The sequence below is a fragment of the Gorilla gorilla genome, chromosome 5 (assembly GCF_029281585.2).
Source record: "Gorilla gorilla gorilla isolate KB3781 chromosome 5, NHGRI_mGorGor1-v2.1_pri, whole genome shotgun sequence".
NCBI classification, from domain to species: Eukaryota; Metazoa; Chordata; class Mammalia; order Primates; family Hominidae; genus Gorilla; species Gorilla gorilla.
Window position 1 is genome coordinate 131,401,241 of NC_073229.2, and position 27,684 is coordinate 131,428,924.

The 27,684-nt window shown below is 41.4% G+C and overlaps 1 protein-coding gene across 4 annotated transcripts in view; it reads right to left on the reverse strand.

Moving 5' to 3' along the window:
* PDSS2 (decaprenyl diphosphate synthase subunit 2) overlaps positions 1-27,684 on the reverse strand; it is a 308,385-nt gene that overhangs the window by 66,769 nt on the left and 213,932 nt on the right. For all 4 annotated transcript variants that reach the window (XM_019030158.3, XM_055390712.2, XM_055390714.2 and 1 more), the window contains exon 4: positions 26,465-26,536. In XM_019030158.3, the coding sequence (XP_018885703.1) occupies positions 26,465-26,536 (72 nt within the window). The remainder of the gene's footprint in view (positions 1-26,464; positions 26,537-27,684) is intronic.

Consider the following 27,684-nt stretch of genomic DNA (forward strand, 5'->3'; position numbering starts at 1 on the left):
CATTAGCTGGGCGTGGTGGCGGGTGCCTGTAATCCCAGCTATTCACGAGGCTGAGGCAGGAGAATCACTTGAACCCAGGAGGCAGAGGTTGCAGTGAGCCGACATCATGCCATTGCACTCCAGCCTGGGTGACAAGAGTGAAACTCTGTCTCAAAAAAAAAAAAAAATTTTTAATTAAAAAAAAATCTCCTTTAATGCCTCTCTACTGCTCATAGAATCAAGATGAACTCTATAGCATAGCATTCAAGGCATTCCCTTTTATAGTACCAAGCAATACTTCTAGTCCCATCTCCTACACAAAATATCCCCTTTGAGGCCTGAATTTAACACACAGGGGAAGTTGCTGTTTCTTGAATAAAATACATATTTTCACACTTGCGTGAATTTATTTTATTTATTTATTTTTGTGATGGAGTCTTGCTCTGTCACCCAGGCTGAAGTGCAGTGGCGCAATCTCGGCTCACTGCAACCTCCGCCTCCCAGGTTCAAGCAATTCTCCTGCCTCAGCCTCCTGAGTAGCTGGGACTACAGGTGCGCATCACTACACCCGGCTAATTTTTGTATTTTTAGTAGAGACAATTTTCACTATGTTGGCCAGGGTGGTCTCAAACTTCTGACCTCAGGTGATCCACCTGCCTCGGCCTCCCAAAATGCTGGGATTATAGGCATGAGCCACTGCGCTTGGCCTACTTGTGTGAACTTTAAATCTAATCCAGATATCACTTCTTTGAGGAGCGCTCTCAAATACTACCACAAATATTTTCCTCTTTAGACTAACATTATCTTACTTATATTATGACACAGCAGTTAATTCTCTCTGAACTGTATGATTTCTTATATGTTTCCTTGAAGGTTAGACCTGGTACTAGTCACTTTTATATTTTTTAATCACTTAGGCCATATTCAAGTTTCAAGTATTTGCTAAATGAATAGTACCTGTTTATCTGTTGCATTATTAAGTAGATGTGTGCGGGTGTTTTAAATGTTAAAAGCTAATGGGTAGATATGGCCATATAATGACATGCTATTCAGCAATAAAAAGGAATTACTGACACATGCTATGCCATGGATGAACTTCGAAAACATTATGCTAAGTGGAAGAAGCCGGACACAAGAGACCACATATTTGTATAATTCCATTGATGTGAAATGTAGATTAGTGATTGCCTGGGGCTGGGGGTGGGAACTGTAAATGGGCATGAGGGACCTTATAGGGGTGTGTGTGAAAATGTTCTAAAAATGATTTATGGTAATGACTGTATCACTTGATAAAAGTTACTAAAAATCATTGAATCGTAGGCTTGAAATGGGTGAATTTTATGACATAAAATATACCTCAATAAAGCTGTTAAGAAAGAAAAAAGCTAATGAGCATAATATTTTATATTTATTGGTCTCAAATGTTTAAATTAACATTTTAAAAAATGTATGACTCTCAATTAACTGTGGTTTGCATATCATCCTCATTTATTCATGCAAAAAACCCATTTATTAAGGTTCTATTATGGTTCAGGCTTTCTGCAAAGCAATATAGATATGAAGATTAATAAACAGCCTGTCCTCAAGAAGCTCACAGTCCAGGGATAGAATGTATATATATCAATATATAGATATAACTATATAGATACAGATATCTATATATAGAATGTACAGATAATTCTATTTCAGAATAATTGCAAGATCTCTAAAATCAAAGATTCAGTTTTGTTTATTACATATTTCTTACTGATTAAGACTTTTTATTATTCATCATTTCTACATTTTAAATTATTCAAGTAATACACGATCACTGGAAAAAAAATAGAAAATTCAGAAAACCAAGAAACGATTAATTTATAGTCCCCTGAAATCTACTACCATAAGTTAATTGGACCACAAATTAACTGTTCCTAAGTTAATCAGAAATTTTATTCCCTAAACATTATTACCTTTTATGAATTTGGTTACTAATGAAACAAAATCCCTCCATTTCCATCAGCTTGCCGTGTATATACTAAGAGAGCATGCTCTATTATAAAGGAAAAGTTAGTATAAATTGTAAAATGCCAAGAAACTAGTATGATAACCACATCCAAATCAGTACCTTCAGATACCAGATATACAGAATTGTGAAATGAATGCATGTTAGTCAGAGTAAATGAGATTTAGATATACCTATATCAGGACGGGCGCGGTGACTCACGCCTGTAATCCCAACACTTCGGGAGGCCGAGGCAGGTGGATCACGAGGTCAGGAGATTGAGACCATCCTGGCTAACACGGTGAAACCCCGTCTCTACCAAAAATGCAAAAAATTAGCTGGGAGTAGTGGCGGGCGCCTGTAATCCCAGCTACTTGGGAGGCTGAGGCAGGTGAATGGCGTGAACCTGGGAGGCGGAGCTTGTAGTGAGCCGAGATCGCACCATGGCACTCCAGCCTGGGCGACAGAGTGAGACTACGTCTCGGAAAAAAAAAAAAGATATACCTATATCATCAACTTACATATGTGCAGTTTTTACTAAGGTTTATTATACAGAAAAGGAGGATACATTCAGTGAATATTTACTTTTGACGGGATTTCCTTTTTTTTCCTGAAAGGTGATAGATGTCAAGATACTTGTTGAATGACTATCAGAGAGAAGTATGTTAATTTTTTTAAAATGTAGATCTCACTGTCACATGACCTTTTTGCTGAAGTAAGGCTTGTTCAAATAACGTGGGAAAAAAATTGAAACTTGCAAGATGATGCTTGCTTGAGATAGTGGTACTGGTGGTTTTGCTCAGCCATATGCTGCTCTGCTACTTTACTGCTGCGAGAGATACTTTGAGTTGCTTTTCTAATGGTGGTGAGACATTTGTACATATCTACTCACATGAGAACAAACTGCACTTGTAACAGTGGCTGCTCAGGATTAAAGGTCTGGTCCATGGTCACAGAACAAAGGTGAACTAATTGGCCCGGGAAGGTGTCAAAGCCCCAGCGAGAACCTGCCAAGCCAAACTGCTACCCTTCACATAATCAGAAAAGAAGAGGTGGAAACAAAGAAGCTAGCTGCCTGTGAAGTTAAAAGTACTTTTTAAAAAAGTATGCAAATGTTGCCTGTTTTCATGCTTAGGACTTCAGATTCATATTCTGGGTCACTATCTTTATAAATACAACCTAAATTTGGGTTGGATGAGACACCAGATCTCTCTAATGACCCATTTCACCATGTTAAATGTTTGCTTTGAATTAGCCTTTTCAATTATTTTGAGAAACTGGACAGCCAAAAATTTACATACCTTACTATTTTTTTTAAAAAAAGGTCAAGTATAGAAAAATGTCAATAAATCTCCACATTTGGGAATCAGAAAAAAGCAAGGAAAAGAATGCAATCTAATATCTCCTGGGAGCTAACTATGTGATGACACTTTTATGTTCTTTATTATAACAGCCCTCAGAAATATTAATTATCATTATTCCCATTTAATAGGTAAGGAGGGCCGGGCATGGTAGCTCACACTTGTAATCCCAGCACTTTGGGAGGCCAAGGTGGGTGGATCACTTGATGTCAGGAGCTCGAGATAATCCTGGCCAAAATGGTGAAACCCCATCTCTACTAAAAATACAAAAAATTAGCTGGGCGTGGTGGCAGCACCTGTAATCCCAGCTACTCAGGAGGCTGAGGCAGGAGAATCACTTGAACTTGGGAGGCAGAGGTTGCAGTGAACCAAGATGGTGCCACTGCACTCCAGCCTGGGTGACAGAGCAAGACTGTCTCAAAAAAAAAAAAAAAGGTAAGATTTCAAGAATGTATTTTGACCAAGATTAGACCGTAGTATGTGGCAGAGATGAGTCTCAGAAGTATAGCAATTGGATTCCATTTTCTTAGCACATAACAGAATATATGCAATACTTAATATATTTTACAGTTTAAAAGCAGGTTGTAGACTGGGTGTGGTGGCTCATACCTGTAATCTAAGCACATTGGGAGGCCAACATGTGAGGACAGCTTAAGCCTAAAATGTCAAGACCAGCCTGGGCAACAAAGTGACACCCTGTCTCTACAAAAAAATTTTTTTTTTTTTTTTTAAGATGGAGTATCACCCTGTCACCCAGGCTGGAGTGCAATGGTGCAATCTCGGCTCACTGCAACCTCTGCCTCCTGGGTTCAAGTGATTCTCCTGCCTCAGCCTCCTAAGTAGCTGGGATTACAGGTGTGTGTCACCACACCCAGCTAATTTTTTGTATCTTTAGCAGAGGCCAGGATGGTCTCGAACCCCTGACCTCATGATCCTCAGCCTCCCAAAGTGCTAGTAGGATTATAGGTGTGAACCACTGTGCTCTACAAACATTTTTTTAAAAATTGGCCAGGCATGGTGGCTCATGCCTATAATCCTGGCACTTTGGGAGGCCGAGGTGGGCAGATCACCTGAGCTCAGGAGTTTGAGACCAGCCTGGGCAACATGGTGAAACTCTGTCTCTATCAAAAATACAAAAAACAAGCCAGTTGTGGTGGCATGTGCCTGTGGTCCCAGCTCCTCGGGAGGCTGAGGTAGGAAGACTGCTTGAGCCTGGGAGGGAGGTGGAGGTTGCAGTGAGCTGAGATCATGCCACCACACTCCAGGATGAGTGACAGAGTGAGACTCCATCTCAAAAAACAAACAAACAAACAAAAACTAGTTGGGCATGATGGTACATGCTTGTGGTTCCAGCCGCACATGGGAGGCTGAGGTGGGGAGATCGCTTGAGTCCAGGAGGTCAAGGCTGCAGTGAGGCACGTTCAGGCCACTGCACTCTAGCTTGGGCAGCAGAGTAAAACCCTGTCTCAGGGAAGAAAAAAAAAAAAAGTAGATTGTATTTAAGAGTGAATGACATCTATGTACCCGCCCCCGCCCCCCACCCACCAAAAGCATTTAAACTTGTAAATCAAGCCCTTTAATATTATCCATTGAAGAAATCCCAGAGTCTAGAGCAGGGGTCCCCAACCTCCAGGCCATGGACTGGTACTAATTCTGTGGCCTCTTAGGAACTGGGCTGCACAGCAAGAGGTGAGTGGTGGGTGAGCGAGCATTACTGCCTGAGCTCCACCTCCTGTCAGATCAGCAGGGGCATTAGATTCTCACAGAAGTGTGAACCCCGTTGTGAACTGTGCATGCCAGGGATCTAGGTTGCCTGCCCCATAATGCCTGATGATACGAAGTGGAACAGTTTCATCCCGAAACCATCCCCATGCATTGAGTGCTGTATTCTAGGTGTGCAAGGATGAGGTAAAGTGGAGATTGAGAAGCAACAACAATATGAGCTGCTCAAAAAGTGAAACAAGATCACTCCTTATTGTGGACAGGACAGTTGCTCATCCAGGATCCATTTCTCTCTCCTCTCCCTGCTTACTAATAAAACCGTAATTTTCTTCAGGTATTCACTGCTCCTGCTAATGATTAATTTAGGAAAGGATATATCATCCAATTCTAGCCTAAGAGATATGAGGGAAATCCACCACTGAGCTCCTAGGAAAGACCCACGTAGAAGTGGGAGTTGTTTCCTCTAGATGTTGCCCTGTCTTGACAGGACATACCAAGGGCTACTGTAGCTTAACTGCTACCAGGCTGATGATAAAGACAACAGTAAGGAAGGCAGAGCACGGACAGAGAGGGCTTCAATAGCGCTGAGTTGTCATGTTAAACTATCCCTGATGCCTGACTACCTCTGCATATACAGTTAGAGTAAAATATATAGAGAGAGTAAAATATACATCTTCACTTATATGCACATCTATTTAATTGGGTTTTCCATTTTTTTGCTGCTGAAAGCATTCCAATGAATTTACTCCCTAAGATAAAAAATGGTTACACTATACGAAATCTAGATATGCCAACATTAACAACTACTAGAACATGTAAGTATTTCCTTAGGATGGTGTATTAGTTATCTATTGCTGCAAAACAAACTAGCGTCTTAAAACAACTGACATTTATTATTTCACAGTTTCTGAGGGTCAGGAATCCAGGAATGGCTCAGCTGGCTGGTTCTGGCTCATGGTTTCTCGTGAGGTTGCAGTCATGCTGTTGGCCAGGGCTACAGTCATATGAAGGGGCTGAAGAATCTGCTCCAAGCTCAACTAAATGGTTGTCGGCAGTAGGCTTTAGTTCTTGCCACACAGGCCACTCACGTGCCATGGCAGCTGGCTTCCCTAGAGCAAGTGATCCAGGAGAGTAAGAACACACCCAAGAAGGACGAAGGAAGCTTCACTATATATATATATATATACATTTTTTTTTTTTCGAGACAGAGTGTCGCTCTGTTGCCCAGGCTGGAGTGCAGTGGCATGATCTTGGGCTCACTGCAACCTTTGCCTCCCGGGTTCAAGTGATTCTCCTGCCTCAGCCCCCTGAACAGCTGGGATTACAGGTGTGTGCCACCATGCCCGGCTAATTTTTGTATCACTGTATTGGTCAGGCTGGTCTTGAACTCCTGATCTTGTGATCTGCCTGCCTTGGCCTCCCAAAGTGCTGAGATTACAAGCATGAGCCACCGTGCCTGGCCTTCTTCACTATCTTTTATAACCTAATCTTGGAAGTAACATGCCATTGCTTCTACTCTATATTATTGGTCACACAGATCAACTCTAGTACAATGTAGGAAGGGTTTGCACAAGGTGTACAAGGAGGTGGGGCTAATTGGGGGTGATCTTGGTGGCTGGCTACCACAGATGAAGTCTGTGCTTAGAATTATTGGGGTCAACAGATCTGAATATATAAAAATCTCTTAAAACATTCTTTCAAATTGTTTTCTAGAAAAATTCTTTTGATCTGCGTACTCACCAGCCAAGTTTGAGACTATCTTGCCATTAAGTAGAATTATTGTTTCACTTTTCAGATAAAAAGTGACACTTTATTTAAACTTGGGAAGACATTTCACTTATTAGCCATTTGTTCTTCCTCAATTTATTCATTTATTAAAGATTCACTGAGTATAAAAAAAAAGATTGACTGAATATCTTCTATGTGCAAGGTAAGTACTCATGCCAATGAGCAAAACCAGAGAGTTCTTGCTCTCATAGTTATTACAGTCTAATGGGGAAGCCAAACAATTGGATAACCACACAAAGAAATATAATTATAGCCGGGTGCAGTGGCTCACGCCTCTAATCCCAGCACTTTGGGAGGCCGAGGCAGGAGGATCACGAGGTCAGGAGATGGAGACCATCCTGGCTAACACAATGAAACACTGTCTCTACTAAAAATACAAAAAAATTAGCTGGGCGTGGTAGCAGGAGCCTGTAGTCCCAGCTACTCGGGAGGCTGAGGCAGGAGAGTGGCGTGAACCTGGGAGGCAGAGCTTGCAGCAGTGAGCCGAGATTGCACCACTGCACTCCAGCCTGGGCGACAAAGCGAGACTCCGTCTCAAAAAAAAGAAATATAATTATAAACTGAGATACTTCTGATGCAGGAAAACGAACATACTTCTATGACCACACGGAATAAAAGAACTTGGCTGAGACTGGGGTTTCTGAAGATGGCTTCCCTGAGGGCATGACACTTGAGCTGACAAAGGAAACATAAATAAGGGGTAAATAGTGAAGGAGACGGAAAAGTGTGTTCCAAGCTGCAAGGATGGCCCATACAGAGGAGGATGTCTGTGGATCAGCTATTAGGGCTGATATGCAGACAGTGAGGGTGAGAATGGCAGAAAGTGAGGCTGGAGGGACAGACTGAGGTCAGACTATGTAAGCATCTTTTGGATCACTTTCAGGATTTTGGAATTTTTTTTTTTTTTTTAGATGGAGTCTTGTTCTGTCGCCCAGGCTGGAATGCAGTGGCGCAATCTCGGCTCACTGCAACCTCCGCCTCTGGGGTTCAAGCAATTCTCCTGCCTCAGCCTCCTGAGTAGCTGGGATTACAGGTATGTGCCACCATGCCTAGCTAATTTTTGCTGTATTTTTAGTAGAGAAGTGGTTTCACCATGTTGGTCAGGCTGGTCTTGAGCTCCTGATCTCATGATCCGCCTGCCTCAGTCTTCCAAAGTGCTGGGATTACAGGCTTGAGCCACCGCGCCTGGCCCAGCCGAGCCCAGCCTTTTTTTTAATTACTTTTTTTTTTTGAGACAGAGTCTCGCTCTGTTGCCCGGGGCACAATCTCGGCTCACTGCAATCTCCGCCTCCTGGGTTCAAGCGAATCTCCTGCCTCGGCCTCTCAAGTAGCTTGGATTACAGGTGCCCGCCACCACATCTGGCTAATGTTTTAAATATTTTTGGTAGAGACAGGGTTTTACCATGTTGGCCAGGCTGGTCTCGAACTCCTGACCTCAAGTGATCTGCCGGCCCTCGCCTCCCAAAGTGCTGGGATTACAGGTGTAAGCCACTGTGCCTTTTTTTTTTGAGACAGAGTCTCACTCTGTGGCCCAGGCTGGAGTGCAGTGGCACGATCTTGGCTCACTGCAACCTCCACCTCCCAGGTTCAAGCGATTCTCGTGCCTCAGCCTCCTGAGTAGCTGGGATTACAGTTGTGTGCCACCACACTTGGCTAATTTTTATACTTTTAGTAAAGGCGGGTTTCACCATGTTGGCCAGACTGGTCTTGAACTCTTGACCAAGTGATCTGCCTGCCTCGGCCTCCCAAAGTGCTGGGATTACAGGCTTGAGCCACTGCATCGGGCCCAGAGTCTACTTTTAAAGAGAGTGCTCCAAAGAGAAATTCCTTCTCTGCTCCCTCCCAGTTATGCTTCTGGTGAAGGTGGTGGTACGGAAGAGTAAGGCAGGCACCAGGTGAACCTGGTAAGGAGCAGAAGTATTAAGGATGACTCACAAGTTTTTGACTTGAAAATCTGAATGAATGGTGATGTGTTTTATGAAGATAGAGAACAATGGGATGGCTTCGAAGGGAAAGATCATATATGTGGTCTTAGATGTCCTGAGTCTGAGATGCCTGTGAGAACTCCAAGTGGAGGTGTTGAGAAAACAGTTAAATATTTAGCTCCAGAGCCCAGCAGTGACCCAGGATGGAGATAAAAATTGGGACTCACCAGCCTATAGACAGATGGTAATTGAAGGCTTGGGTTTCATTTTCTGAACGGCTTACTCTTGTCCTTTGATCAGAATGGTATTCTATTAAACACTTTACATGCCTAATAGTGATGTTTTATCTCTCAGGCAAATAAACTGCCTTTTAAGATATTTTGCTGTGATAGTTGTAAGTAACCTAGAGTGCCTCCAAATGGTGTACAAATTCAATTTAGACATTTAACAAATAAAAACATTCATCAACTAGATCCACTCTAAATTTGAGGGTCTACTTAATCAAAAGGGCCACTATACATACTAAGCTTTCTTAGTCACCAACAGTTTCTCTGCCTTCTCAATATCTATATCAACCTTCACTTTACCACTTTGCATATTTAATCTAATACTCCTATATTTGATTTCTAACATGTATACTTCACAAAACATTTGCTACTTTTATTTTTTTAATTAAAAAAGTTTGCTAGGCCAGGCGCGGCAGCTCACACCTGTAATCCCAGCACTTTGGGAGGCCGAGGTGGGCAGATCACCTGAGGCCAGGAGTTCGAGACCAGCCTGGCCAACGTGGTGAAACCCCGTCTCTACTAAAAATACAAAAAATTAGCTGGGCGTGGTGGCAAGCGCCTATAATCCCAGCTACTTGGGAGGCTGAGGCAAGAGAATCTCTTGAACCCAGGAGGCAGAGGCTGCAGTGAGCAGAGATCACACCATTGCACTCCAGCCTGGGTGACAGAGGGAGACTCTATCTCAAAATAAATAAATAAATAAATAAACAAACAAAATAAATTCCTCTCAATAGTCTTTAAATCTGAATAAATTCAGTATTTTTACTTGCATCAAATGATTTATGACTGTGGTTACTTTATAAAAAAGGATGCCAGTAAAATTAAAGGTATTTATTATCACCACTAGCATCTTCAAAGTCTTTATTTGTGAGTGACAGAAGCTTGAACAAATGCCCAGTAAACAATAAAACATGACATGACATGTTTTATTAGCTCATTAATACATGCCTTGGGTACAATGTGAGGGACAGGTTGTGAGTAAATTGACCAATGAAATACACCTCAGAGTATCTTACTGCTTTTATACAGCACTCATTGTTTTACTTTTAAACCTCTTAGAATATACACTTTTTTAAAAAACAGCTTTTACATGTATATATAATTAAGACATTTTTAACTCCAAGGAAAAAAAAATACATTTTTTCCTATTTCTGTTTGTTTTTATTTTTTTGAGACGTTGTCCTCCTCTGTCGCCCAGGCTGGAGTGCAATGGCGTGATCTCGGCTCACTGCAACCTCCACCTCCTGGGTTCAAGCAATTCTCCTGCCTCAGCCTCCAAAGTAGCTGGGGTTACAGGTGTGCACCACCATGCCCGGCTAATTTTTGTGTTTTTAGTAGAGACGGGGTTTCACCATAAGCCAGGCTGGTCTCAAACTCCTGACCTTGTGATTCGCCCGCCTTGGCCTCCCAAAGTGCTGGGATTACAGGTGTGAGCAACTGTGCCCGGCCTCACTTTTCCTATTTCTAATCTACTAAATAAAACTTTCAATATAAACCCCCTTCTACTTTGGTAGGGTGAATTAGCTTCTTTGAACTCAAACTCACTGATTCCCTCTTTCTAGTCGACGTCCCCTGCCCACCTTCATCCATTTTTATGGCAACAGTCTCAAAGCCCCGATCTTCCATTGTTATTACTCTGTGCTTCTGTATGCATACATGTACAATAATGTCTACATATGAACACTGTAGTCCTCTCTGGCTGCTGGAGGATCTACTATCATCAGGAACTCTATGGTAACTATCTGGTCCAGGAAGTTCATGACCAACTGACTGACTACTTCAGTGGAAATACAACAAATGGTAATTGATGTCCTTTATCCTTGGAGGGCAACAGTACCTAAGGCAGAAATTCAGGGAAAATCTACCAAAATCTCACTGGATGTTATATTTGTATTTGGATTCAGAGCTCACATTGGTGGCGGCAAGAAAACTGGCTTTGGCATGATGTACGACTCGCTGGATTATGCAAAGAAATGTGAACCCAGATATGGACTTGAAAGATATAGCCTGTGTGAGAAGAAAAAGACCTGAAGAAACAAAAAAGCTGAGCAAGAAGAACAGAATGAAGTCAGTCAGGGAGACTGCAAAGGTCAAAGTTGGTGCTGGCAAAAACAAGGAGTAAAGATTTTGCAATGACTTTGTGGTGATCCTGCAAATTCAGTCACCACAAACTACAAAACTGAAGGAAAAAAAAAAAAAAAAGCCACTGTAGGTGCTTCATGAACAGCCCTGACATGGCTTTCCTGAAACTCCAAGAACCAAACCTTTGCCCTCTCCAGCCTGGGGAGGATTGACATTCCAGTACTAAATGGTTCCTAACCCTGGAGGGTAGGACTTAGGTCCTCAGGCTAGAAGCCTCCAGTTAAACTCTTCAAACCAGCTCCCTAATCTCACGCTTGGCCTAGACCACCAGTTCCCCACAAATCTCTTAATCCATCTGACTCCAGTTTACTATTGATAAAGGTACCCCCAAACTCAGGGGCTTCAAACAACAATCATTTATTATCACTCACTGTCTTTGGATCAGCTGAGATTCAGCTAATCTAGACTGGTAGCTCTGCCTCTCACTGCACATCTCTAGGTTGGCTGGAGAGGCTCTGCTCCAAGGGTCTCTCACTCTTCCTGGACCAGCAGACTAGCCAAGAGAGCCTCTTACTGGTCAAAGCAGGTGAGCCCAGAGTTAAAGGACAGGTAAGTACCCCCTGCCCATAATGGGAGGACATTACAGTGACATGGCAAAGGGCATGAATGTGTACATAAGTTATCTACTGCTGCGAAAAAAATGACCCCAAATTTAGTGGTTTAAAGCAAGAGTAAACATTTATTTTCTCACAATTTCTGTAGGTTAAGAATTCAGGAGGCGGGGCACGGTGGCTCATGCCTGTAATCCTAGCACACTGGGAGGCCAAGGCATGAGGATCCCTTGAACCCAGGAGTTTGAGACCAGCCTGGGCAAGATGGTAAGACCCCAACTCTATTTAAATTAAAAAAAAATTTTTTTAAAGAATTCAGGAATGGCTAAACTGGGCTGTTTTAGCTTGGGGCCTCTCATGACAGACTAGAAATGCTACTTTCTGCAAAGAGACAGAAATGAACCTGTACAAATACCCTATACTCCTAATTATTATCAATTACTTTTTAAACCATATTTTTGTGCAATGCAATAAGTTTCATGTGAAAATGCTGTTTTGGAGGGGCTTAGCATCAAAATAAAAGACTGTGATATGCAAAGAACAGGTTAAAAGATGGTAGATGTTGACTTAGTTCCACAAAATACACAGTAAGAGAGTAATAAAACAGGAGACATCAGTTGTAAATGACTTAATAAATTGAAAGGTAGGATACCTGCTGAACTCCTGGGCCCTTGCCCTACACTTGTTTCCACTGCCAACAATCTCGTCTGTTGCTTCACACCTGTTTTTATTTCAACGCTCCTCCAGCTGGTCTCTCCGCTTCTAATTTCTTTGGCTTCCAATTTATCCTATTCACAGCTTCTACATAATCTTTATCAAAGATCTTACTGTATAAGACCCTATGGTTATTTGCTACTGCTTACTATTTTAAATCCAAATTCCTCAATACAAATGTTCAAGATCTATCCACTGAGTTATTTCTCCCTTCAAAAATTATCACCTGGCTGGGCGCAGCACTTTGGGAGGCAGAGGTGGATGGATCAGCTGAGGTCAGGAGTTAGAGACCAGGCTGACCAACATGGTGAAACCCCATCTCTACTAAAAATACAAAAATTAGCTGGGTGTGGTGGTGCGCACCTGTAATCCCAGCTATTCAGGAGGCTGAGGTATGAGCATTGCTTGAACCCGGGAGGTGGAGGTTGCAGTGAGCCGAGATGGTGCCATTGCACTCCAGCCTGGGCAACAAGAGCGAAACTCTGTCTCAAAAAAAAAAAAAAAAAATTTATTACCCTTCCCTAGTAAAGCCCCAGCTCCAGCTCCTATTGTACCTTTGTCTCTATCTCAGCTCTCAAGACACGGGTACCTGATTTGTCTAGCACAGTTGCTAGCACGTAATAGGTACTCAACATTTGTTGAGTGAGCAGTCCTAGAGTAATAACTAAAACAGAGTAATAACTAAAACAGAATGATAGATTCCTTTCCTTAGTTAGATTTACTTGAACCTGTGTCCAAAGCACCTTCATGTTTGTACTACATATATTTTCATAACACCTGTCTGCCCCTCTGAAATTGAACTACTGCAGCCTCGAACTCCTGGCTCAAGTGATTCTCCCACCTTGGCCTCCCCAGAAACTCTTCTATTCACCCACCATGCTCCACCTGGGTGGGCCTTCTTTCTATTCCTTGGACAGATTAAGGCAATTCCTTCCTCAGGCCTTTGCTGGAGTTGCTTCCTCTTCCTGGAATGTTTTCCCCCCCAACATAGTTAGCTGCTTTTTGTCATTCAGATCTCAACTTAAATGTTATTTCCTAAAACAGGCCTTCCATGAACATCCAATCTAAAATAACTCCTTCAATCCTTCACTATCATTTCTCCCTATTTAGTTCTCTCCTATACAGTTATTGCTTCCAGTTATTTCTCTTGTTCATCTATTCATGTGATTTCTTGTTTATAGTTGGCCTCTCCACTGAGATGTGAGCTCCATGGGGGCAAAGATGTCTCATTCACTGAGCACTTGTATTTCCAGTGCCTGCCACACAGCAGATGCTCAAAAGACACATTAAATGAATAAATAAACAAATCTGACTTCCCAGCTAATGCTCAATGACTATTTCCTGATCCCAACAAACTTCAATAGTTTCTTTCTTTCTTTTTTTTTTTTTTTTGAGACAGGGTCTTGCTCTATCACCCAGGCTGGAGTGCAGTGGCGCGATCTCTATTCACTGCAGCATCGACCCCCTGGGCTCAGCCTCCCAAGGAGCCACAGGCATGTACCACCATATCTAGCTAATTAAAAATTTTTTTTGTTCAGACAGAGTCTCAACATGTTGCCCAGACTGGTCTCAAACTCCTGGGCTCAAGCAATCTTCCTGCCTTGGCCTCCTAAAGTGCTGGGATTACAGATGTGAGCCACTGCGCTGGGTCCAATAGTTTCTATTGATTCATTTCTACTGTATCTTCTAAGGACTCAGCTTTAAAATTACATCTTCCAAGAAGCTCCCTCTGAAACATTTTGAATTCTTAATGCTGCACTTTCTCCTACATATATAGTCTGTTCCTTACAATTTTACATGTGGTCTTATGGGAAAATTGCTCTCCTGTGGCTTCATGTGCATGTGTTTCCTATGACCTGTAAGCATCATCAGATCCTTGAGGGCTGGTCTGTGTTCTTTAATGCTTTGTTTTGAATGTTCCAGGAGTACTCAATATGCTACTCTTCACACAGCAGAAATTCAATACAAGATTACTAATATACACTTTACCAAAACTGCCTAATATAGCTCTATGGGTACTATAGGATTCATGATAACAAACAATTTAATTAGAATCCAGTGAGAGGCCAGGAGTGGTGGCTCATACCTGTAATCTCAGTGCTTTGGGAGGCTGAGATGGGAGGATCACCTGAGGCCAGGAGTTCCAGACCAGCCTGGGCAACGAAGGGAGACCTTGCCTTTACAAAAATTTAAAAAGATTAGGCAGGCGTGGTGGTGTACAACTGTAGTCCTAGCTTCTTGGGAGACTGAGATGGGAGGATCCCTTAAGCCCAGGAGTCTGAGGCTGCAGTGAGCTATGATTGCATCACTGCACTCTAGCCTGGGTGACAGAGTGAGACCCTGTCTCTAAATTAATAAATATAAATGTAAAAAAAAAAAGACTCCAATGAGAAACAATTAATCTAGAATTTCCAGAGCCTAGTGTAGTGGCACATGCCTGTAGTCCCAGCTACTTGGGAGGCTGAGGCAAGAGGATTGCTTGAAGCTAGGAGCCCAAGACCAGCCTGGGCAACATAGGGAGATTCTGTCTCTAAAAAACATAAAAATAAAAATAAGTTATCTGTAGCATTAGTAATTACATAATGAAAAACTCAGAACATAATATATTTTCTCTTTTGGTGTTACTTGGGAAGAAACTGTGTCAAATTCAAAGTCCAATTACAGTAAAGCCTGGTAGATAATCACTCCAACTTCCTTTCCATATTCTCCAATTCTCCATTCTATTTTTATCTTTTTTTCTTTGAGACGGAGTCTCACTTTGTTGCCCAGGCTGGAGTGCAATGGTGCCATATCGGCTCACTGCAACCTCTACCTCCTGGGTTCCAGCGATTCTCCTGCCTCAGCCTCCCGGGTAGCTGGGACTATAGGCGCGTGCCACCATGCCCGGCTAATTTTGTATTTTTAGTAGAGACGGCGTTTCACCATGTTGGCCAGGCTGGTCTCAAACTCCTGACCTTAGGTGATCCACCCACCTCTGCCTCCCAAAGTGCTGGGATTACAGGTGTAAGCCACCACGCCTGGCTCTATTTTTATCTTACTAGATTTTTTTTTTTTTTGTCTACCTAAAAATATTTGCCTATCAGTCTACAAAGATGAATTTCCAAATCATCTTTCTGGAGCTCTTTACTCTTTCATCTGAAGAGTCTGCCAGCACCTCAACATTAATTCGACCTCAACTAAACTTATCTGCTTCTCTCTAAAACCAATCTTTGGCTGGCAACTATATAATCATGTTTTCTGGTCAATTAGATGCAAAACATTGGTGTCATTTTTGATTTCTTATTCCCATGGCCAATGTACCCAATAGACACACTAAACATGCACTTAGGGTACCAGCAATGCAATAGCACCATAAAATTTATAGGAGGGAAATGTTTTATTTGTTATTTTTATAAAAGTCATTATAACATAAATTTTTAAAAGTCCTGAAAATCAGCACTTCCAGCCAAGATGGAGCAAAAGAGATGAGGTTTTCTTTCTTGCTTGAAAGAGCTAAAAACTGAAGAAAATATATGAAACAAAAGTTATAAGCCATTTGAAATCAGGCAACAAAAGACGTGACACCCAAGAAATGGGAAATAAATGAGATGAGTTTCATAATTGTTCTAGCTTCTGCCTGGAGAGAATGCCAGGATGCAGAGGAAACTATCTTTGAGTTGAAAAGGTGAACCTGGATGTCTAGAGAAGCCGAAGGGGCTAATTAGGGGCTAGGGTTCATGGGGCAGAGTACACAAGAAGAGAGAGCTGCAGAGAGAGCTCTGAAGGTAAACACGGATCCTCCCTAACGTCTTCGGCTGAGTATTGCCAATGCATAGGTACAAAGAAACTACTAAAGTCCGGGGAAAGAATCACCCAGAAGGAACAGCAGAAACAATCCCTAGAGATCACACAGGGCTGGGAATAATTCCTGTTCCACAAGTCAGAGTAAAAAAATTCAAAATTCATAGGGCATCAGTAAAGAACTCAGAAAGGTCTCGCTTTAATAGTGAAAAAAATTGGCCTTAGACTAAATGCTATTCCAGTCCTGCCTAATAAAGCTTAAAAGTGACACCTGAAAGAATCAAACTGTTTGCAGTAACTTAACTACATTCAAGAAGAAAGTTTAAGAATATTTATAGTGATACAAAACTATCTAGCATCCAACAAAATAAATTTCACAATGTCTGGCACCCAACCAAAAATAACCAAGTTGCAAAAAAATAGGGAAATACAACCCATAATGAGGGAGAAAAAATCAGTCAATTGAAACCAACCCAGGAAATGACACAGATGATATAATTAGTAGACAGGGATATTAAAACAGTTTTCATAACTATATTCCATATGGCCAAGGAGCTAGAAGAAACACTGAGCATATTAAGTAGAAACACAGAACATGTAAACTGGTCTGCTTGAATGCACACCAACTGAAATGATCCAAAATGAAACACAAATACTAAAAAAGAAGAAGAATCAGTGACTCTGGGACAAGTTAAAGCAGCCTACTATGTAATTGAGGTCCCTATAAAAGAGGATAAAAGGAAAGTCAGAAAAAAAAAACTGAAGAAATAATAAACTTTTCCCCGTTTTATGAAAACAAACTCACAGAACCAAGAAGCCCAGTGAATCCCAAGCAAAAGAAACATGAAAAAAAGAACATGAATGCACATGATAATCTATTTATGACTACAGGAACAAAGATAAAGATGGCAGTAGCTTTCCTTTTGAAAATAATAAAAGCAAGAAGACAATGAAGCAACATCTTTAAAAATACGGAAGGAAAACTAAATTGTCAACCTAGAACTCTATATCCAGTGAACATATATTTCAGACACACAAAAGCTAAAAGAGTTCATTACTGGCTGGACGCAGTGGCTCACACCTGAAATCCCAGCTACTCAGGAGGCTGAGGCAGGAGAATTGTTTGAACCTGGGAGGTGGAGGTTGCCGTGAGCTGAGATTGTGCCATTGGACTCCAGCCTGGGCAACAGGGCGAGACTCTGTCTCAAAAAAAAAAAAAAAAAAAAAAGAGCTCATTACTAGCAGACCTGTCTTATAAGCAAGGTTAAAAGAAATCTTTTAGGAAGAAGGAAAATAATACATTCTGGCATTACAGATCTTCTACCATGTGTTATAAACACCTACTTTTGCAATATTACTTTTCACTGTTCCTTTACTTCTATGTGAAGGAAGCCCTGATCTCAAATATGCTTTCTTTCCATTCATCATGCTATTTCCTCTACCTGGAATGCCATACATCTCCATCTATAGACATCTTCCCAATCTTTAATGTCCATCTCAAATGTAACATTCTTTTTGATGCTTTTTCTGATTTCCCCAACTAGATGTGAGTTCTTGTTCACATTATCCTCCTGTTATTTTTCTTAATGGGAAAAAAATCATTTGGCTCTTTTTACTATATTTTAGATGGCAGCACAGGGCTTTTCAGGTAGAAGACAGTCCTTAACTTCCTAGTGGACTGAATTATCTTTTTTTTTTTTTTTTTTTTTGAGACAGGGTCTCGTTCTGTTGCCCAGGCTGAAGTGTAGTGGCATATACTCACTGCAGCCTCAACCTCCTGGGCTTAAGCAATCCTTCTGCCTCACAGCCTCCCAAGTAGTTGGGACTACAGGCATACCACCATGTCTGGTTAATGTTTTAATTTTTGTAGAGATGGGTTCTTGCCATGTTGCATAAGCTGGTCTCAAACTCCTTGGCTCAAGTGATTGCCCTGCCTTGGTCTCCCAAATTGCTAGGATTACAGATATCAGCCATCACTCCTGGCCTCTTTTATTTATTTATTTATTTATTTATTTATTTATTTATTTATGAGATGGAGTTTTGCTTTTGTTGTCCAGACTGGAGTGCAATGGCATGATCTTGGCTCAGTGCAACCTCTGTCTCCCAGGTACAAGCGATTCTCCTGCCTCAGCCTCCCAAGTAACTGGAATTACAGGCACCCACCACCACACCCAGCTAATTTTGTATTTTTAGTAGAGACGGGATTTCACCATGTTGGTCAGGATGGTTTTGAAATCCTGACCTCAGGTGATACTCCTGCCTTGGCCTCCCAAAGTGCTGGGATTACAGGCATGAGTCACCGTACCTGGCCCTAGCCTCTTATTTTTATACTTTACTTGAAAGCTGCCTGAGAGCGAAAGGAACATAAGCATAAAGAAAAACAAATGGGCCAGGCACAGTGGCTTACACCTGCGGGCAGGTCACCTGGGGTCAGGAGTTTGAGACCAGCCTGGCCAACATACACTAAAACCCCACCTCTAATAAAAAAAATACAAGGCGCTGTGGTGCATGCCTGTAGTTCCAGCTACTTGGGAAGCTGCGGCAGGTGAATCGCTTGAAGCCAGGAGGTGGAGGTTGCATTGAGCCAAGATCGCACCACTGTACTCCAGCCTGGGCTACAGAGCAAGACTCTGTCTCTGAAAAAAAAAAAAAGAAAATAAATGGACAGAAGGACAGAAGTTATCGTTATCTTGCCCCACAAAAACATAATGATATTCATCATTATAATCCACTGACTGATACTGAAAGTATTAATATAATCCGTGCTTGAAAAAAATAGACGGGATCTTTGCAACTTAAATCACTTGCTAAAACCAGTTCTTTCCCAAGAGAACTGGATTCTCTTTTAAAACCCTCTCACTTTCCTGAGACTGAGGCCAAGCCAATAAGAGCTGAACCTCTGGAGACAGGAAAGAGGTGTCTTGTTCCCCATCTCAACACCAACATGAGTCAGAGACACTGCCTTTGCAGAGGACCTTGATTAAATTCCCCAGGAAGGATCAGGAGTGGGTGGAAAATAAACAATAAAAAATCAGAAAATGAGTGTGTTCGGGATCTCCAAACCATCCCCAGGTTTGATGATTTGTTAGGATGACAGATGTTACTCAGCATATAGTCAAATTCATCGTAATGACTTTTTTACAGTGAAAGGATACAATGCAAAACCACTAAAAAGAGACAGCCCCATAGGGTGAAGTCTGGAAGAAACCAGGTGTAAACTTCTAAGAATCCCCTCTCAGTGGAGTCACGCAGAGTGTGCTTAATTCCTCCAAGAATGAGCTGTGATAACATGTATGAAACATTGTCTACCACAGAGATTTACTGGAGACTGACTTAGTGGTGAGGGTTTTTATTAGGGCTGGTCATGTAGGCATTTTCTGCCTAGCATGTAGCAAAATTCCAGACTCCTATAAGGAAAGCAGGTATTCAGTATAAACCATATTGTCTGTAAACAGTTTAGGCACTGCGAGCCATTCTTATCATTTGGAGGATGGTAGGAACACTCCTAAAATCCAGCTTCTCTGATGCTAGCCAAGGATCAACCTTATAAGCAGGTTTTTCTCAGGACAGTAATCCTTTTCTGCACAGAGGTATACTGAAAATACTCTTCTTGATTTAAGAATCTCACTTTCAGGATTTTTTTTTTTAAGCAAATAGTATGAAATTGAGCAAAGTTATATACACTAAGATGTTATCACAATATTGTTTAATTTAGTAAAGAAAACTGGAAACAGGCCAGGCACTGTGGCTCACGCCTGTAATCCCAGCACTTGGGAGGCTGAGGTGGGAGGATCACTTGAGGTTAGGGGTTCGAGACCAGCCTGGCCAACATGGTGAAACCCCATCTCTACTAAAAATACAAAAATTAGCCGGGCATGGTGGTACACACCTGTAATCCCAGCTACTCGGGAGGCTGAGGCAGGAGAATCTCTTGAATCCAGGAGGCAAAGGTTGCAGTGAGCCGAGATTGTGCCACTGCACTCCAGCCTGGATGACAGAGAGAGACTCCGTCTCAAAAAAAACCAAAAACCAAACAAAAACAAAATTGGAAACAAAGTAAATGCCCCCAAAATGTGAAACTGTTCAGTAAATTACAGTATAACAATGTGAAGAAATATTAAACAATCATTAAAATTATATTTTTGAAGACTTTTAATGACAAAAATGATTATGCTGGGAAGTAAATCAATATGCAAAGTGTTATATACAGTAACAACTCAAAATTGGGAGAAACACAGAATAAAATCTAGAAAGAAATATACTAAAACATAATCATGATTCATTTCTGGGGGATGGTTATATAAAATAATTTTTATTTTCCTCTTGACCTTTTTCTGTTTTCAATTATTATTTAATAAACATGTACTCTACCTTTTTTTTTTTTGAGACAGAGTCTCGCTCTGTTGCCCAGGCTGGAGTGCAATGGTATGATTTCGGCTCACTGCAACCTCCGCCTTCCAGGTTCAAGCGATTCTCCTGCCTCAGCCTCCCAAGTAGCTGGGATTACAGGTGTGCGCCACTATACCCAGCTAATTTTTGTATTTTTAGTAGAGACAGGGTTTCACCATGTTGGCCAGGCTGGTCTCGAACTCCTGACCTCAAGTGATCCGCCCACCTCAGCCTCCCAAAGTGTTGGGATTACAGGCGTGAGCCTGTAACAGATATACAGGTCTGTGAATCCAAAGTCAATTTTGTAAAAATGTAAAATATTTAGTGAGTACAGTAAGTAACATGAGCGTAATATATAAAACAGCTTAACTGGGGAACTCTTGACCATTTAAAATGCAATTTTCCAGCTGAGCATGGTGGCTCATATCTGTAATCCCAACACTTTGGGAGGCTGAGGAGGGAGGGTAGCTTGAAGCCAGGAGTTCAAGACTAACTTGGGCAGTATGGCGAGACCTTGTCTCTACAAAAGTTTTAAAAAATTAGCCAGGTGTGGTGGTAGGCTACTGTGGTCCCAGCTATTCCGAAGGCAAGGACTGCTTGAGCCCAGGAGTTCAAGGTTTCAGTGAGCTAGGATGACACCACTGCCCTCCAGTCTGGATGATAGAGTGAGACCCTACCTTTTTTTTTTTTTTTTTTGAAACAGCAGTCTCACTCTGTCCAGGCTGGAGTGCAGTGGCTCAATCTCAGCTCACTGCAACCTCCACCTCCCAGGTTCAAGTGATCCTCCTGCCTCGGCCTCCCGAGTAGCTGGGATTACAGGCGCGCACCACCAAGCCCAGCTTTTTTTGTATTTTTAGTACAGATGGAGTTTCGCCATGTTGGCCAGCCTGGTCTCGAACTCCTGACCTCAGGTGATCAGCCTGCCTCCACCTCCCAAAGTGCTGGGATTACAGGCGTGAGCCACCGCACCTGGCCGAGAGCCTACCTCTTAAAAAATAAAATTTTTTTTTAAAAAAGCAATTTTTCTATTTCAAATGCTTCTTTCTTCAATTAGCTAACATTTAAAAAGCAGAGAGGGGAGATATTTTCTTATAAACACTAAAGAAAGCAGAATGGCTAATTTTTATTATAATGAGGAAATGGTTCACAAACTAGCCAATGCAAAAATGAAAATATATTTCGATGGATAGAACAAAGGATGAATTTCCTAAGCTATTTTGTATGTTTATATAGCTGTAATTCAACTTACTTAGTACAGTAAGTATGAGTAAGTAATAGCACTTTGGGAGGCTGAGGAGGATGGGTCGCTTGAGGCCAGGAGTTCAAGATCAGCCTGGCCAACATGGCAAAACCTCGTCTCTACTGAAAATACAAAAATTAGTGAGACGTGGTGGTGTGTGCCTGTAGTCCCAACTACTTGCAAGGCTGAGGCACAGGAATCGTTTGAACCGGGTAGGCAGAGGTTACAGTGAGCTGAGATCGCGCCACTGCACTCTAGCCTGGGCAACAGAGAGAGACTCGGTAAAAAAAAAAAAAAAAAAAGTATTAGTAATATAAGTCATGTACATTTTCACAGCTTTAAGGAGAATTAGGTAATTGCTCTACAAACCTCTTCTTCTTCTTCTTCTTTTTTTTTTTTTTTTTTTTTTTTTGAGACGGAGCCTCTCTCTGTCCCCAGGCTGGAGTGCAGCGGCGAGATATCGGCTCACTGCAAGCTCCGCCTCCCGGGTTCACACCATTTTTCTGCCTCAGCCTCCCGAGTAGCTGGGACTACAGGCGCCCGACACCACGCCCAGGTAATTTTTTGTATTTTTAGTAGACATAGCGTTTCACCGTGTTAGCCAGGACGGCCTCGATCTCCTGACCTCGTGATCTGCCCGCCTCAGCCTCCCGAAGTGCTGGGATTACAGGCGTAAGCCACCGCACCCGGCTGCTCTACAAACTTCTTTTGGAGAAGGTGACTTCTAATGTATCCAGTTCCAATTCCCTTGCATTTGTTGCTATGCATCTACCTTAGTCACATATATGCTATTTAACAGAAAGCTATTTTCCTACTACCCAGGATCTTCACCACTGCATTAAGCTGCCATATAGAAAACAGACTGCTATTGTATCCTCTTACCCCTAGAAAGATGAAATGGTTTGCAGCTTCTTTTAAATCACAAAAAAATTCTTTTGTGTACTAAATTGGCCCAAGGCTACGGAGGTTGTGCAACAGAGATCCACAGAGGAGCCTCTCTTCCCACATGACCTCCACTTGTGGCTGCTTCCCAGTCCTGCCAGAACATGAAAACCTTGAAAGCACTCCTTGTGGGGGCAGTGCTCTCTCTGGCATCTGAAGTACTTCTTGAGCTGTTAGAAAAAACAAATTCTGAAGAGCCATTGCAATGGTAAGCACACTCATGAAAAAAAGCCAGAATTTTTCTGGTTAGGAAGGGAAATGTGGTTAACCTAAATTGGACCTGAGGCACAAATGGAGGCATCAAGAAGCACTCCCACTACTACAGTTCAACTATGCATTTTTGTTTCCATTCTTTTTTAAAAAATTATTATTATTATTATTATTATTATTATTATTATTTTGAGACGGAGTCTTGCTCTGTCACCCAGGCTGGAGTGCAGTGGCGTGCTCTTGGCTCACTGCAAGCTCCGCCTCCCGGGTTCACGCCATTCTCCTGCCTCAGCCTCCCGAGTAGCTGGGACCACAGGCGCCCGCCACTGCGCCCGACTAATTTTTTTGTATTTTTAGTAGAGACGAGATGGTCTCGATCTCCCGACCTCGTGATCCGCCTGCCTTGGCCTCCCAAAGTGCTGGGATTACAGGCGTGAGCCACCGCGCCCGGCCAAAAATTATTATTTTTTAAGAGACAAGGTCTTGCTGTCACCCAGGCTGGAGTACAGTGGTGCGATCACAGCTTATTGTAACGTCAAACTCCTGGGTTCCAGTGATCCTCCTGCCTCGCCTCAGCATCCTGAGCAGGCATGGGCCACCATGCCCAGTTATTTTATTTTTTGTAAAGATGGGGTCTTCCCATGTTGTCCAGGCTGGTCTTGAACTCCTGGCCCCAAGAGATCCTCCTACCTCAGCCTCCTAAAGTGCTGGGATTATAGGCTTGAGCCACCACACCACTCTGTTTCCATTATTAAAAAAGAATGGCCCTTTAAACGGTTTGGCTATTTTCAGAAATTTAACTGCTTAAAAAAAGGGCTATGAGGAGGTGGCAGGGAAAGAGGACAGATGAATGAAGCAATGCTATAGAGTCTCTTTAATAAAATGTAGCTAATGAAGGTTAGCATTCCTCTGAATCTCTGTATTTAAATAAAGTCAGCAATTGGTGCTTGCTAAGTGGTGGTTCAAGTACAATCAACAGCCCTTTAAAGACTTTGTTGCTTCTTCTTTTCTCTTTTTCAGGAAGAAACACATTAAAAATATTAGAAAAAGCATGGGACTTAGAGTCAAGAAAAACCTGGGTTCATTATGAACTGTGAAACATGTTAATATATTAACAAATAATTTTCAGACATTATACTTTCCTGCCATTTGTTATGTTTCAATTTCAGGCTTTTCCTCTATAAATGGGAATACCAACAAATGTCACCCTTTTCATAGGTGATTGTGTACAAAGAAAATATAAGCAAACTGTAAAGGGCTATCTAAGTATTAACTGTCGTAGCTGTTAGGTTTCCCTGACATAAAAAGTACTTAAAATATGGTCACACAATTATTAATGAACTGAGCTCATTATAGTGGACAAATGGTAAGAGTAGATAAATTAAGAACCTTAAAACCAACAATAACGCTTTCATGTAAAAATTAACATATTTAATTGTGAAATATAAATATCTTATATGGAACTAAGTTGAACACTCTGGAAATATCCCAAGGGAAAACAGTGTCTCAACAGCCAGAACTGGTCACTATAATTATCATAGAGTGGGATCTCAGGTATGGCAGACAGATGCTATCAAATCAGGTTTCACTAAAGTACAGAAGATATGGGAGCGGGTACGGGGAAGTGCTGGGTAGAGAAAGGCAGGTCCCTGGCTGGGGCTCCACTCCTACAGACCTAGGTGAGGACAGGCACTCCTGCTTTTGTGCCTAACTGTTGCATTTTCCAAGACCACTGTAGGCTGCCATGCCCCCATCCTGGGCTGGGCATGGTGGCTCACACCTGTAATCCCAGCACTTTGGGAGGCTGAAGTGGGCAGATCACCTGAGGTCAGGAGGTCAAGACTGGCCTGACCAACATGGAGAAACCCTGTCTCTACTAAAAATACAAAATTAGCCAGGTGTGGTGGTGCATGCCTGTAATCCCAGCTGCTCGGGAGGCCGAGGCAGGATAATCGCTTGAACCCAGGAGGCTGAGGTTGTGGTGAGCTGAGATCGTGCCATTGCACTCCAGCCTGGGCAACAAGAGCGAAACTCCATCTCAAAAAAACAAAACAAAACAAAAAACAAAAAAAGAGTCTGGGCTCTTGACTTCAAATCCCTGAGAGCTAACAAGTTGTGTGACCTTGGGAAAATTACTTAACCTTTTCTCAACCCCAGTGTTCACATCTGTAAAATGGGGATAGCAGTAGTACCTATCTCTCAGGATTTCTGTGAGGATTAAATGAAGAAACACAGGCAAATCACTTACTACAGGGTTATTTGCTTAGCTGTTGTCATCTTCATCATACTATCTATACAAGGTAACTTTTTACAAGTGGAACTAGACCAGTAGTCACCCATTTTACAATCAGATATTAACCTCCATCCATAGTAGTGAACTTGCATGTCTTTGAAAGGTCCACTGTGGTCATCCATCCTGTGAGGTCTCTGCATACCAATATGCTGCTTAGGTGAGGCTAGATGTGCCTACTAGGAACTGTGGTTACTTGAACCAAACGTTGGCAGATGTCCAAAGTGCAATTCTTCATATTCTAACCAGTCTCTGAACCACCCAGAGTCCCTGGGTTATACTTTAAAATTTTAAATTTCTTATCCAAGTTACTCATGCCCTATGTTTCACTTCTAATAAAATTTATCTTCCTTTTTTCAAATGAAAATGTCAAAAAGCTTAAGATGTGCATACGTGCATACCTTTTCTAATTTGAAGTGAGTGAAATCTTGCTAATACAGAAGCTAAAGAAGTTAGAATAATGAAACACTAAGATAGGAGCCCCTTATAATAGTATCTACCATGTTAAATGATGGTGATGGTCAATGAAGCAATTACTTCACATCTAACATCCTACCGAAATGAAATAACTGCATTTTAAGGAAATGAAACCTAACCTTTCTTGAGATGTCCTGCTAAATGAGTCAAAAAAAATCTTAATTCTAGACCTATAAAATTAATCAAAATAATCCAACTGTGCAATCATCCCACTTCTTATAATAAAGAATCTAATAATGCAGTAAATTATGGATCTTGTATATAAAAGATACCCCCATCCCACCTCCCCAACAGTCATCTTCTTAGGATCAAGGTCCACTCCTCTGTGACATGGAAGGACCCTTCCTCTGGGGAAAGGATGGGCTCAGCTGCCTCAGCACGAGCTGCTCCTCTCGCCTGCCTGCCTGTGACACTGCTACCTGCTAGCCAGAAGCATCCCAGTGTCTACTGGGCTGCTGCAGATTGAACAGACTGTGAATCCAGCCAGAGGATAAGAGGTTGTTTTAATTGGCTAAATCTGCTATGTAGTAAGCGTATGGCCATGAATTTGTAGCCAAAACACTAATAAAAAAAAAAAAAAAAAAGCCATGTACAATTTAAACACAAAACAAGAATGACATTTTCGTTATTCTAGTTTTACCACGACGGTTTATAACATAACATTTTATGACTCTGAAATCCTTTACCTTTGAAGTAGAATTTTCATGATATACCCCTTGTACCAAGTCCATAAGAGCACTTGCTAAAAGTTCCACAACCTAAAAAGCAAGAAGAAAAATAAAAATAAAAAAATTTAAATATATCTCTATTGTTACCTCAGAATGTTTCAGAAGGCTCAGTGGCAAGGCAGAATTTTTCTGTGCTTGACAGAAAAAATGGGGCTATGCACCAAGATCTCAGCAAATGGCATTGCCCACCTGGATATTAAAGCTGTGATCCAAATTTTTTCAGTCATAATTCAAGCCAAAAAAAATCTTATAAGCATTGCATTTAACTAATATACATGAAAATCGAGTAATAGCCATTTTGAACATAAACTTACATTTCAGATAACTAATGAAATCTTAACTCAATTTATTTTCTGCATGTTTATTTCTGTCAGGTGGATACTTTTTCAGTACTCCCATTCTGGGAGCAATTACAATGTTAATTTTCATACTTATTACAGAAAAAAAAGCAAAAGCAGAAGAATGGCTAACCTTTCAAATATGTTCATTCTGTTACACTTAAAATGCACTGTAGATATATTTACTGTGGGGTCCCTGGGTCAAATGTACCATAAACACTGAAAATTTTTACAGAACTGCAATACTGAAATCATATTCATCAAACCTGTATTATTTTTCAAGGCTGAGACTTTTTTTTTTTTTTTAAATCAAGTGAGATCAAAAGCTTTGAACTTGTTCCAGGATGTAAAACAAGCAGAAAACAGTAAATGGTCTCTTTGGAACTACTGTACAATTTAGAGTAGTTTGCATAAAGCATCTTAATTTGAGAGGATAAAATAGTGGTATTTATGATAATGTTCAATGTAGCCATTTCAAATAAGAATTCCTCAGGGCAACCCCATCCGCTTCTTACAAGTCTTAATATCTTGTATATTTAACTTCCTATGTTATGCAGTCCTGTATCAGATTTCCACTCTTTGCTTCCGAAAATTCAGCTCCATTCTGATTGAATTAAAGGATTTTGTTTCAGCTTTTATCATTCTTGTAATTGAAGACATTATTAAGCCAAAGAATACAGACCCAAACAACAAGATACTTCAATCTCAGGTACCCTGGGTTTAATAAACATTTTCTTAGAGGCAAACGACATTAATTTGTAGAAAGATTTGCTTTAACATTTTAACACATGAGCATTTATCTCCAAATTTATATATTTACGTTTATACTACATAACATAC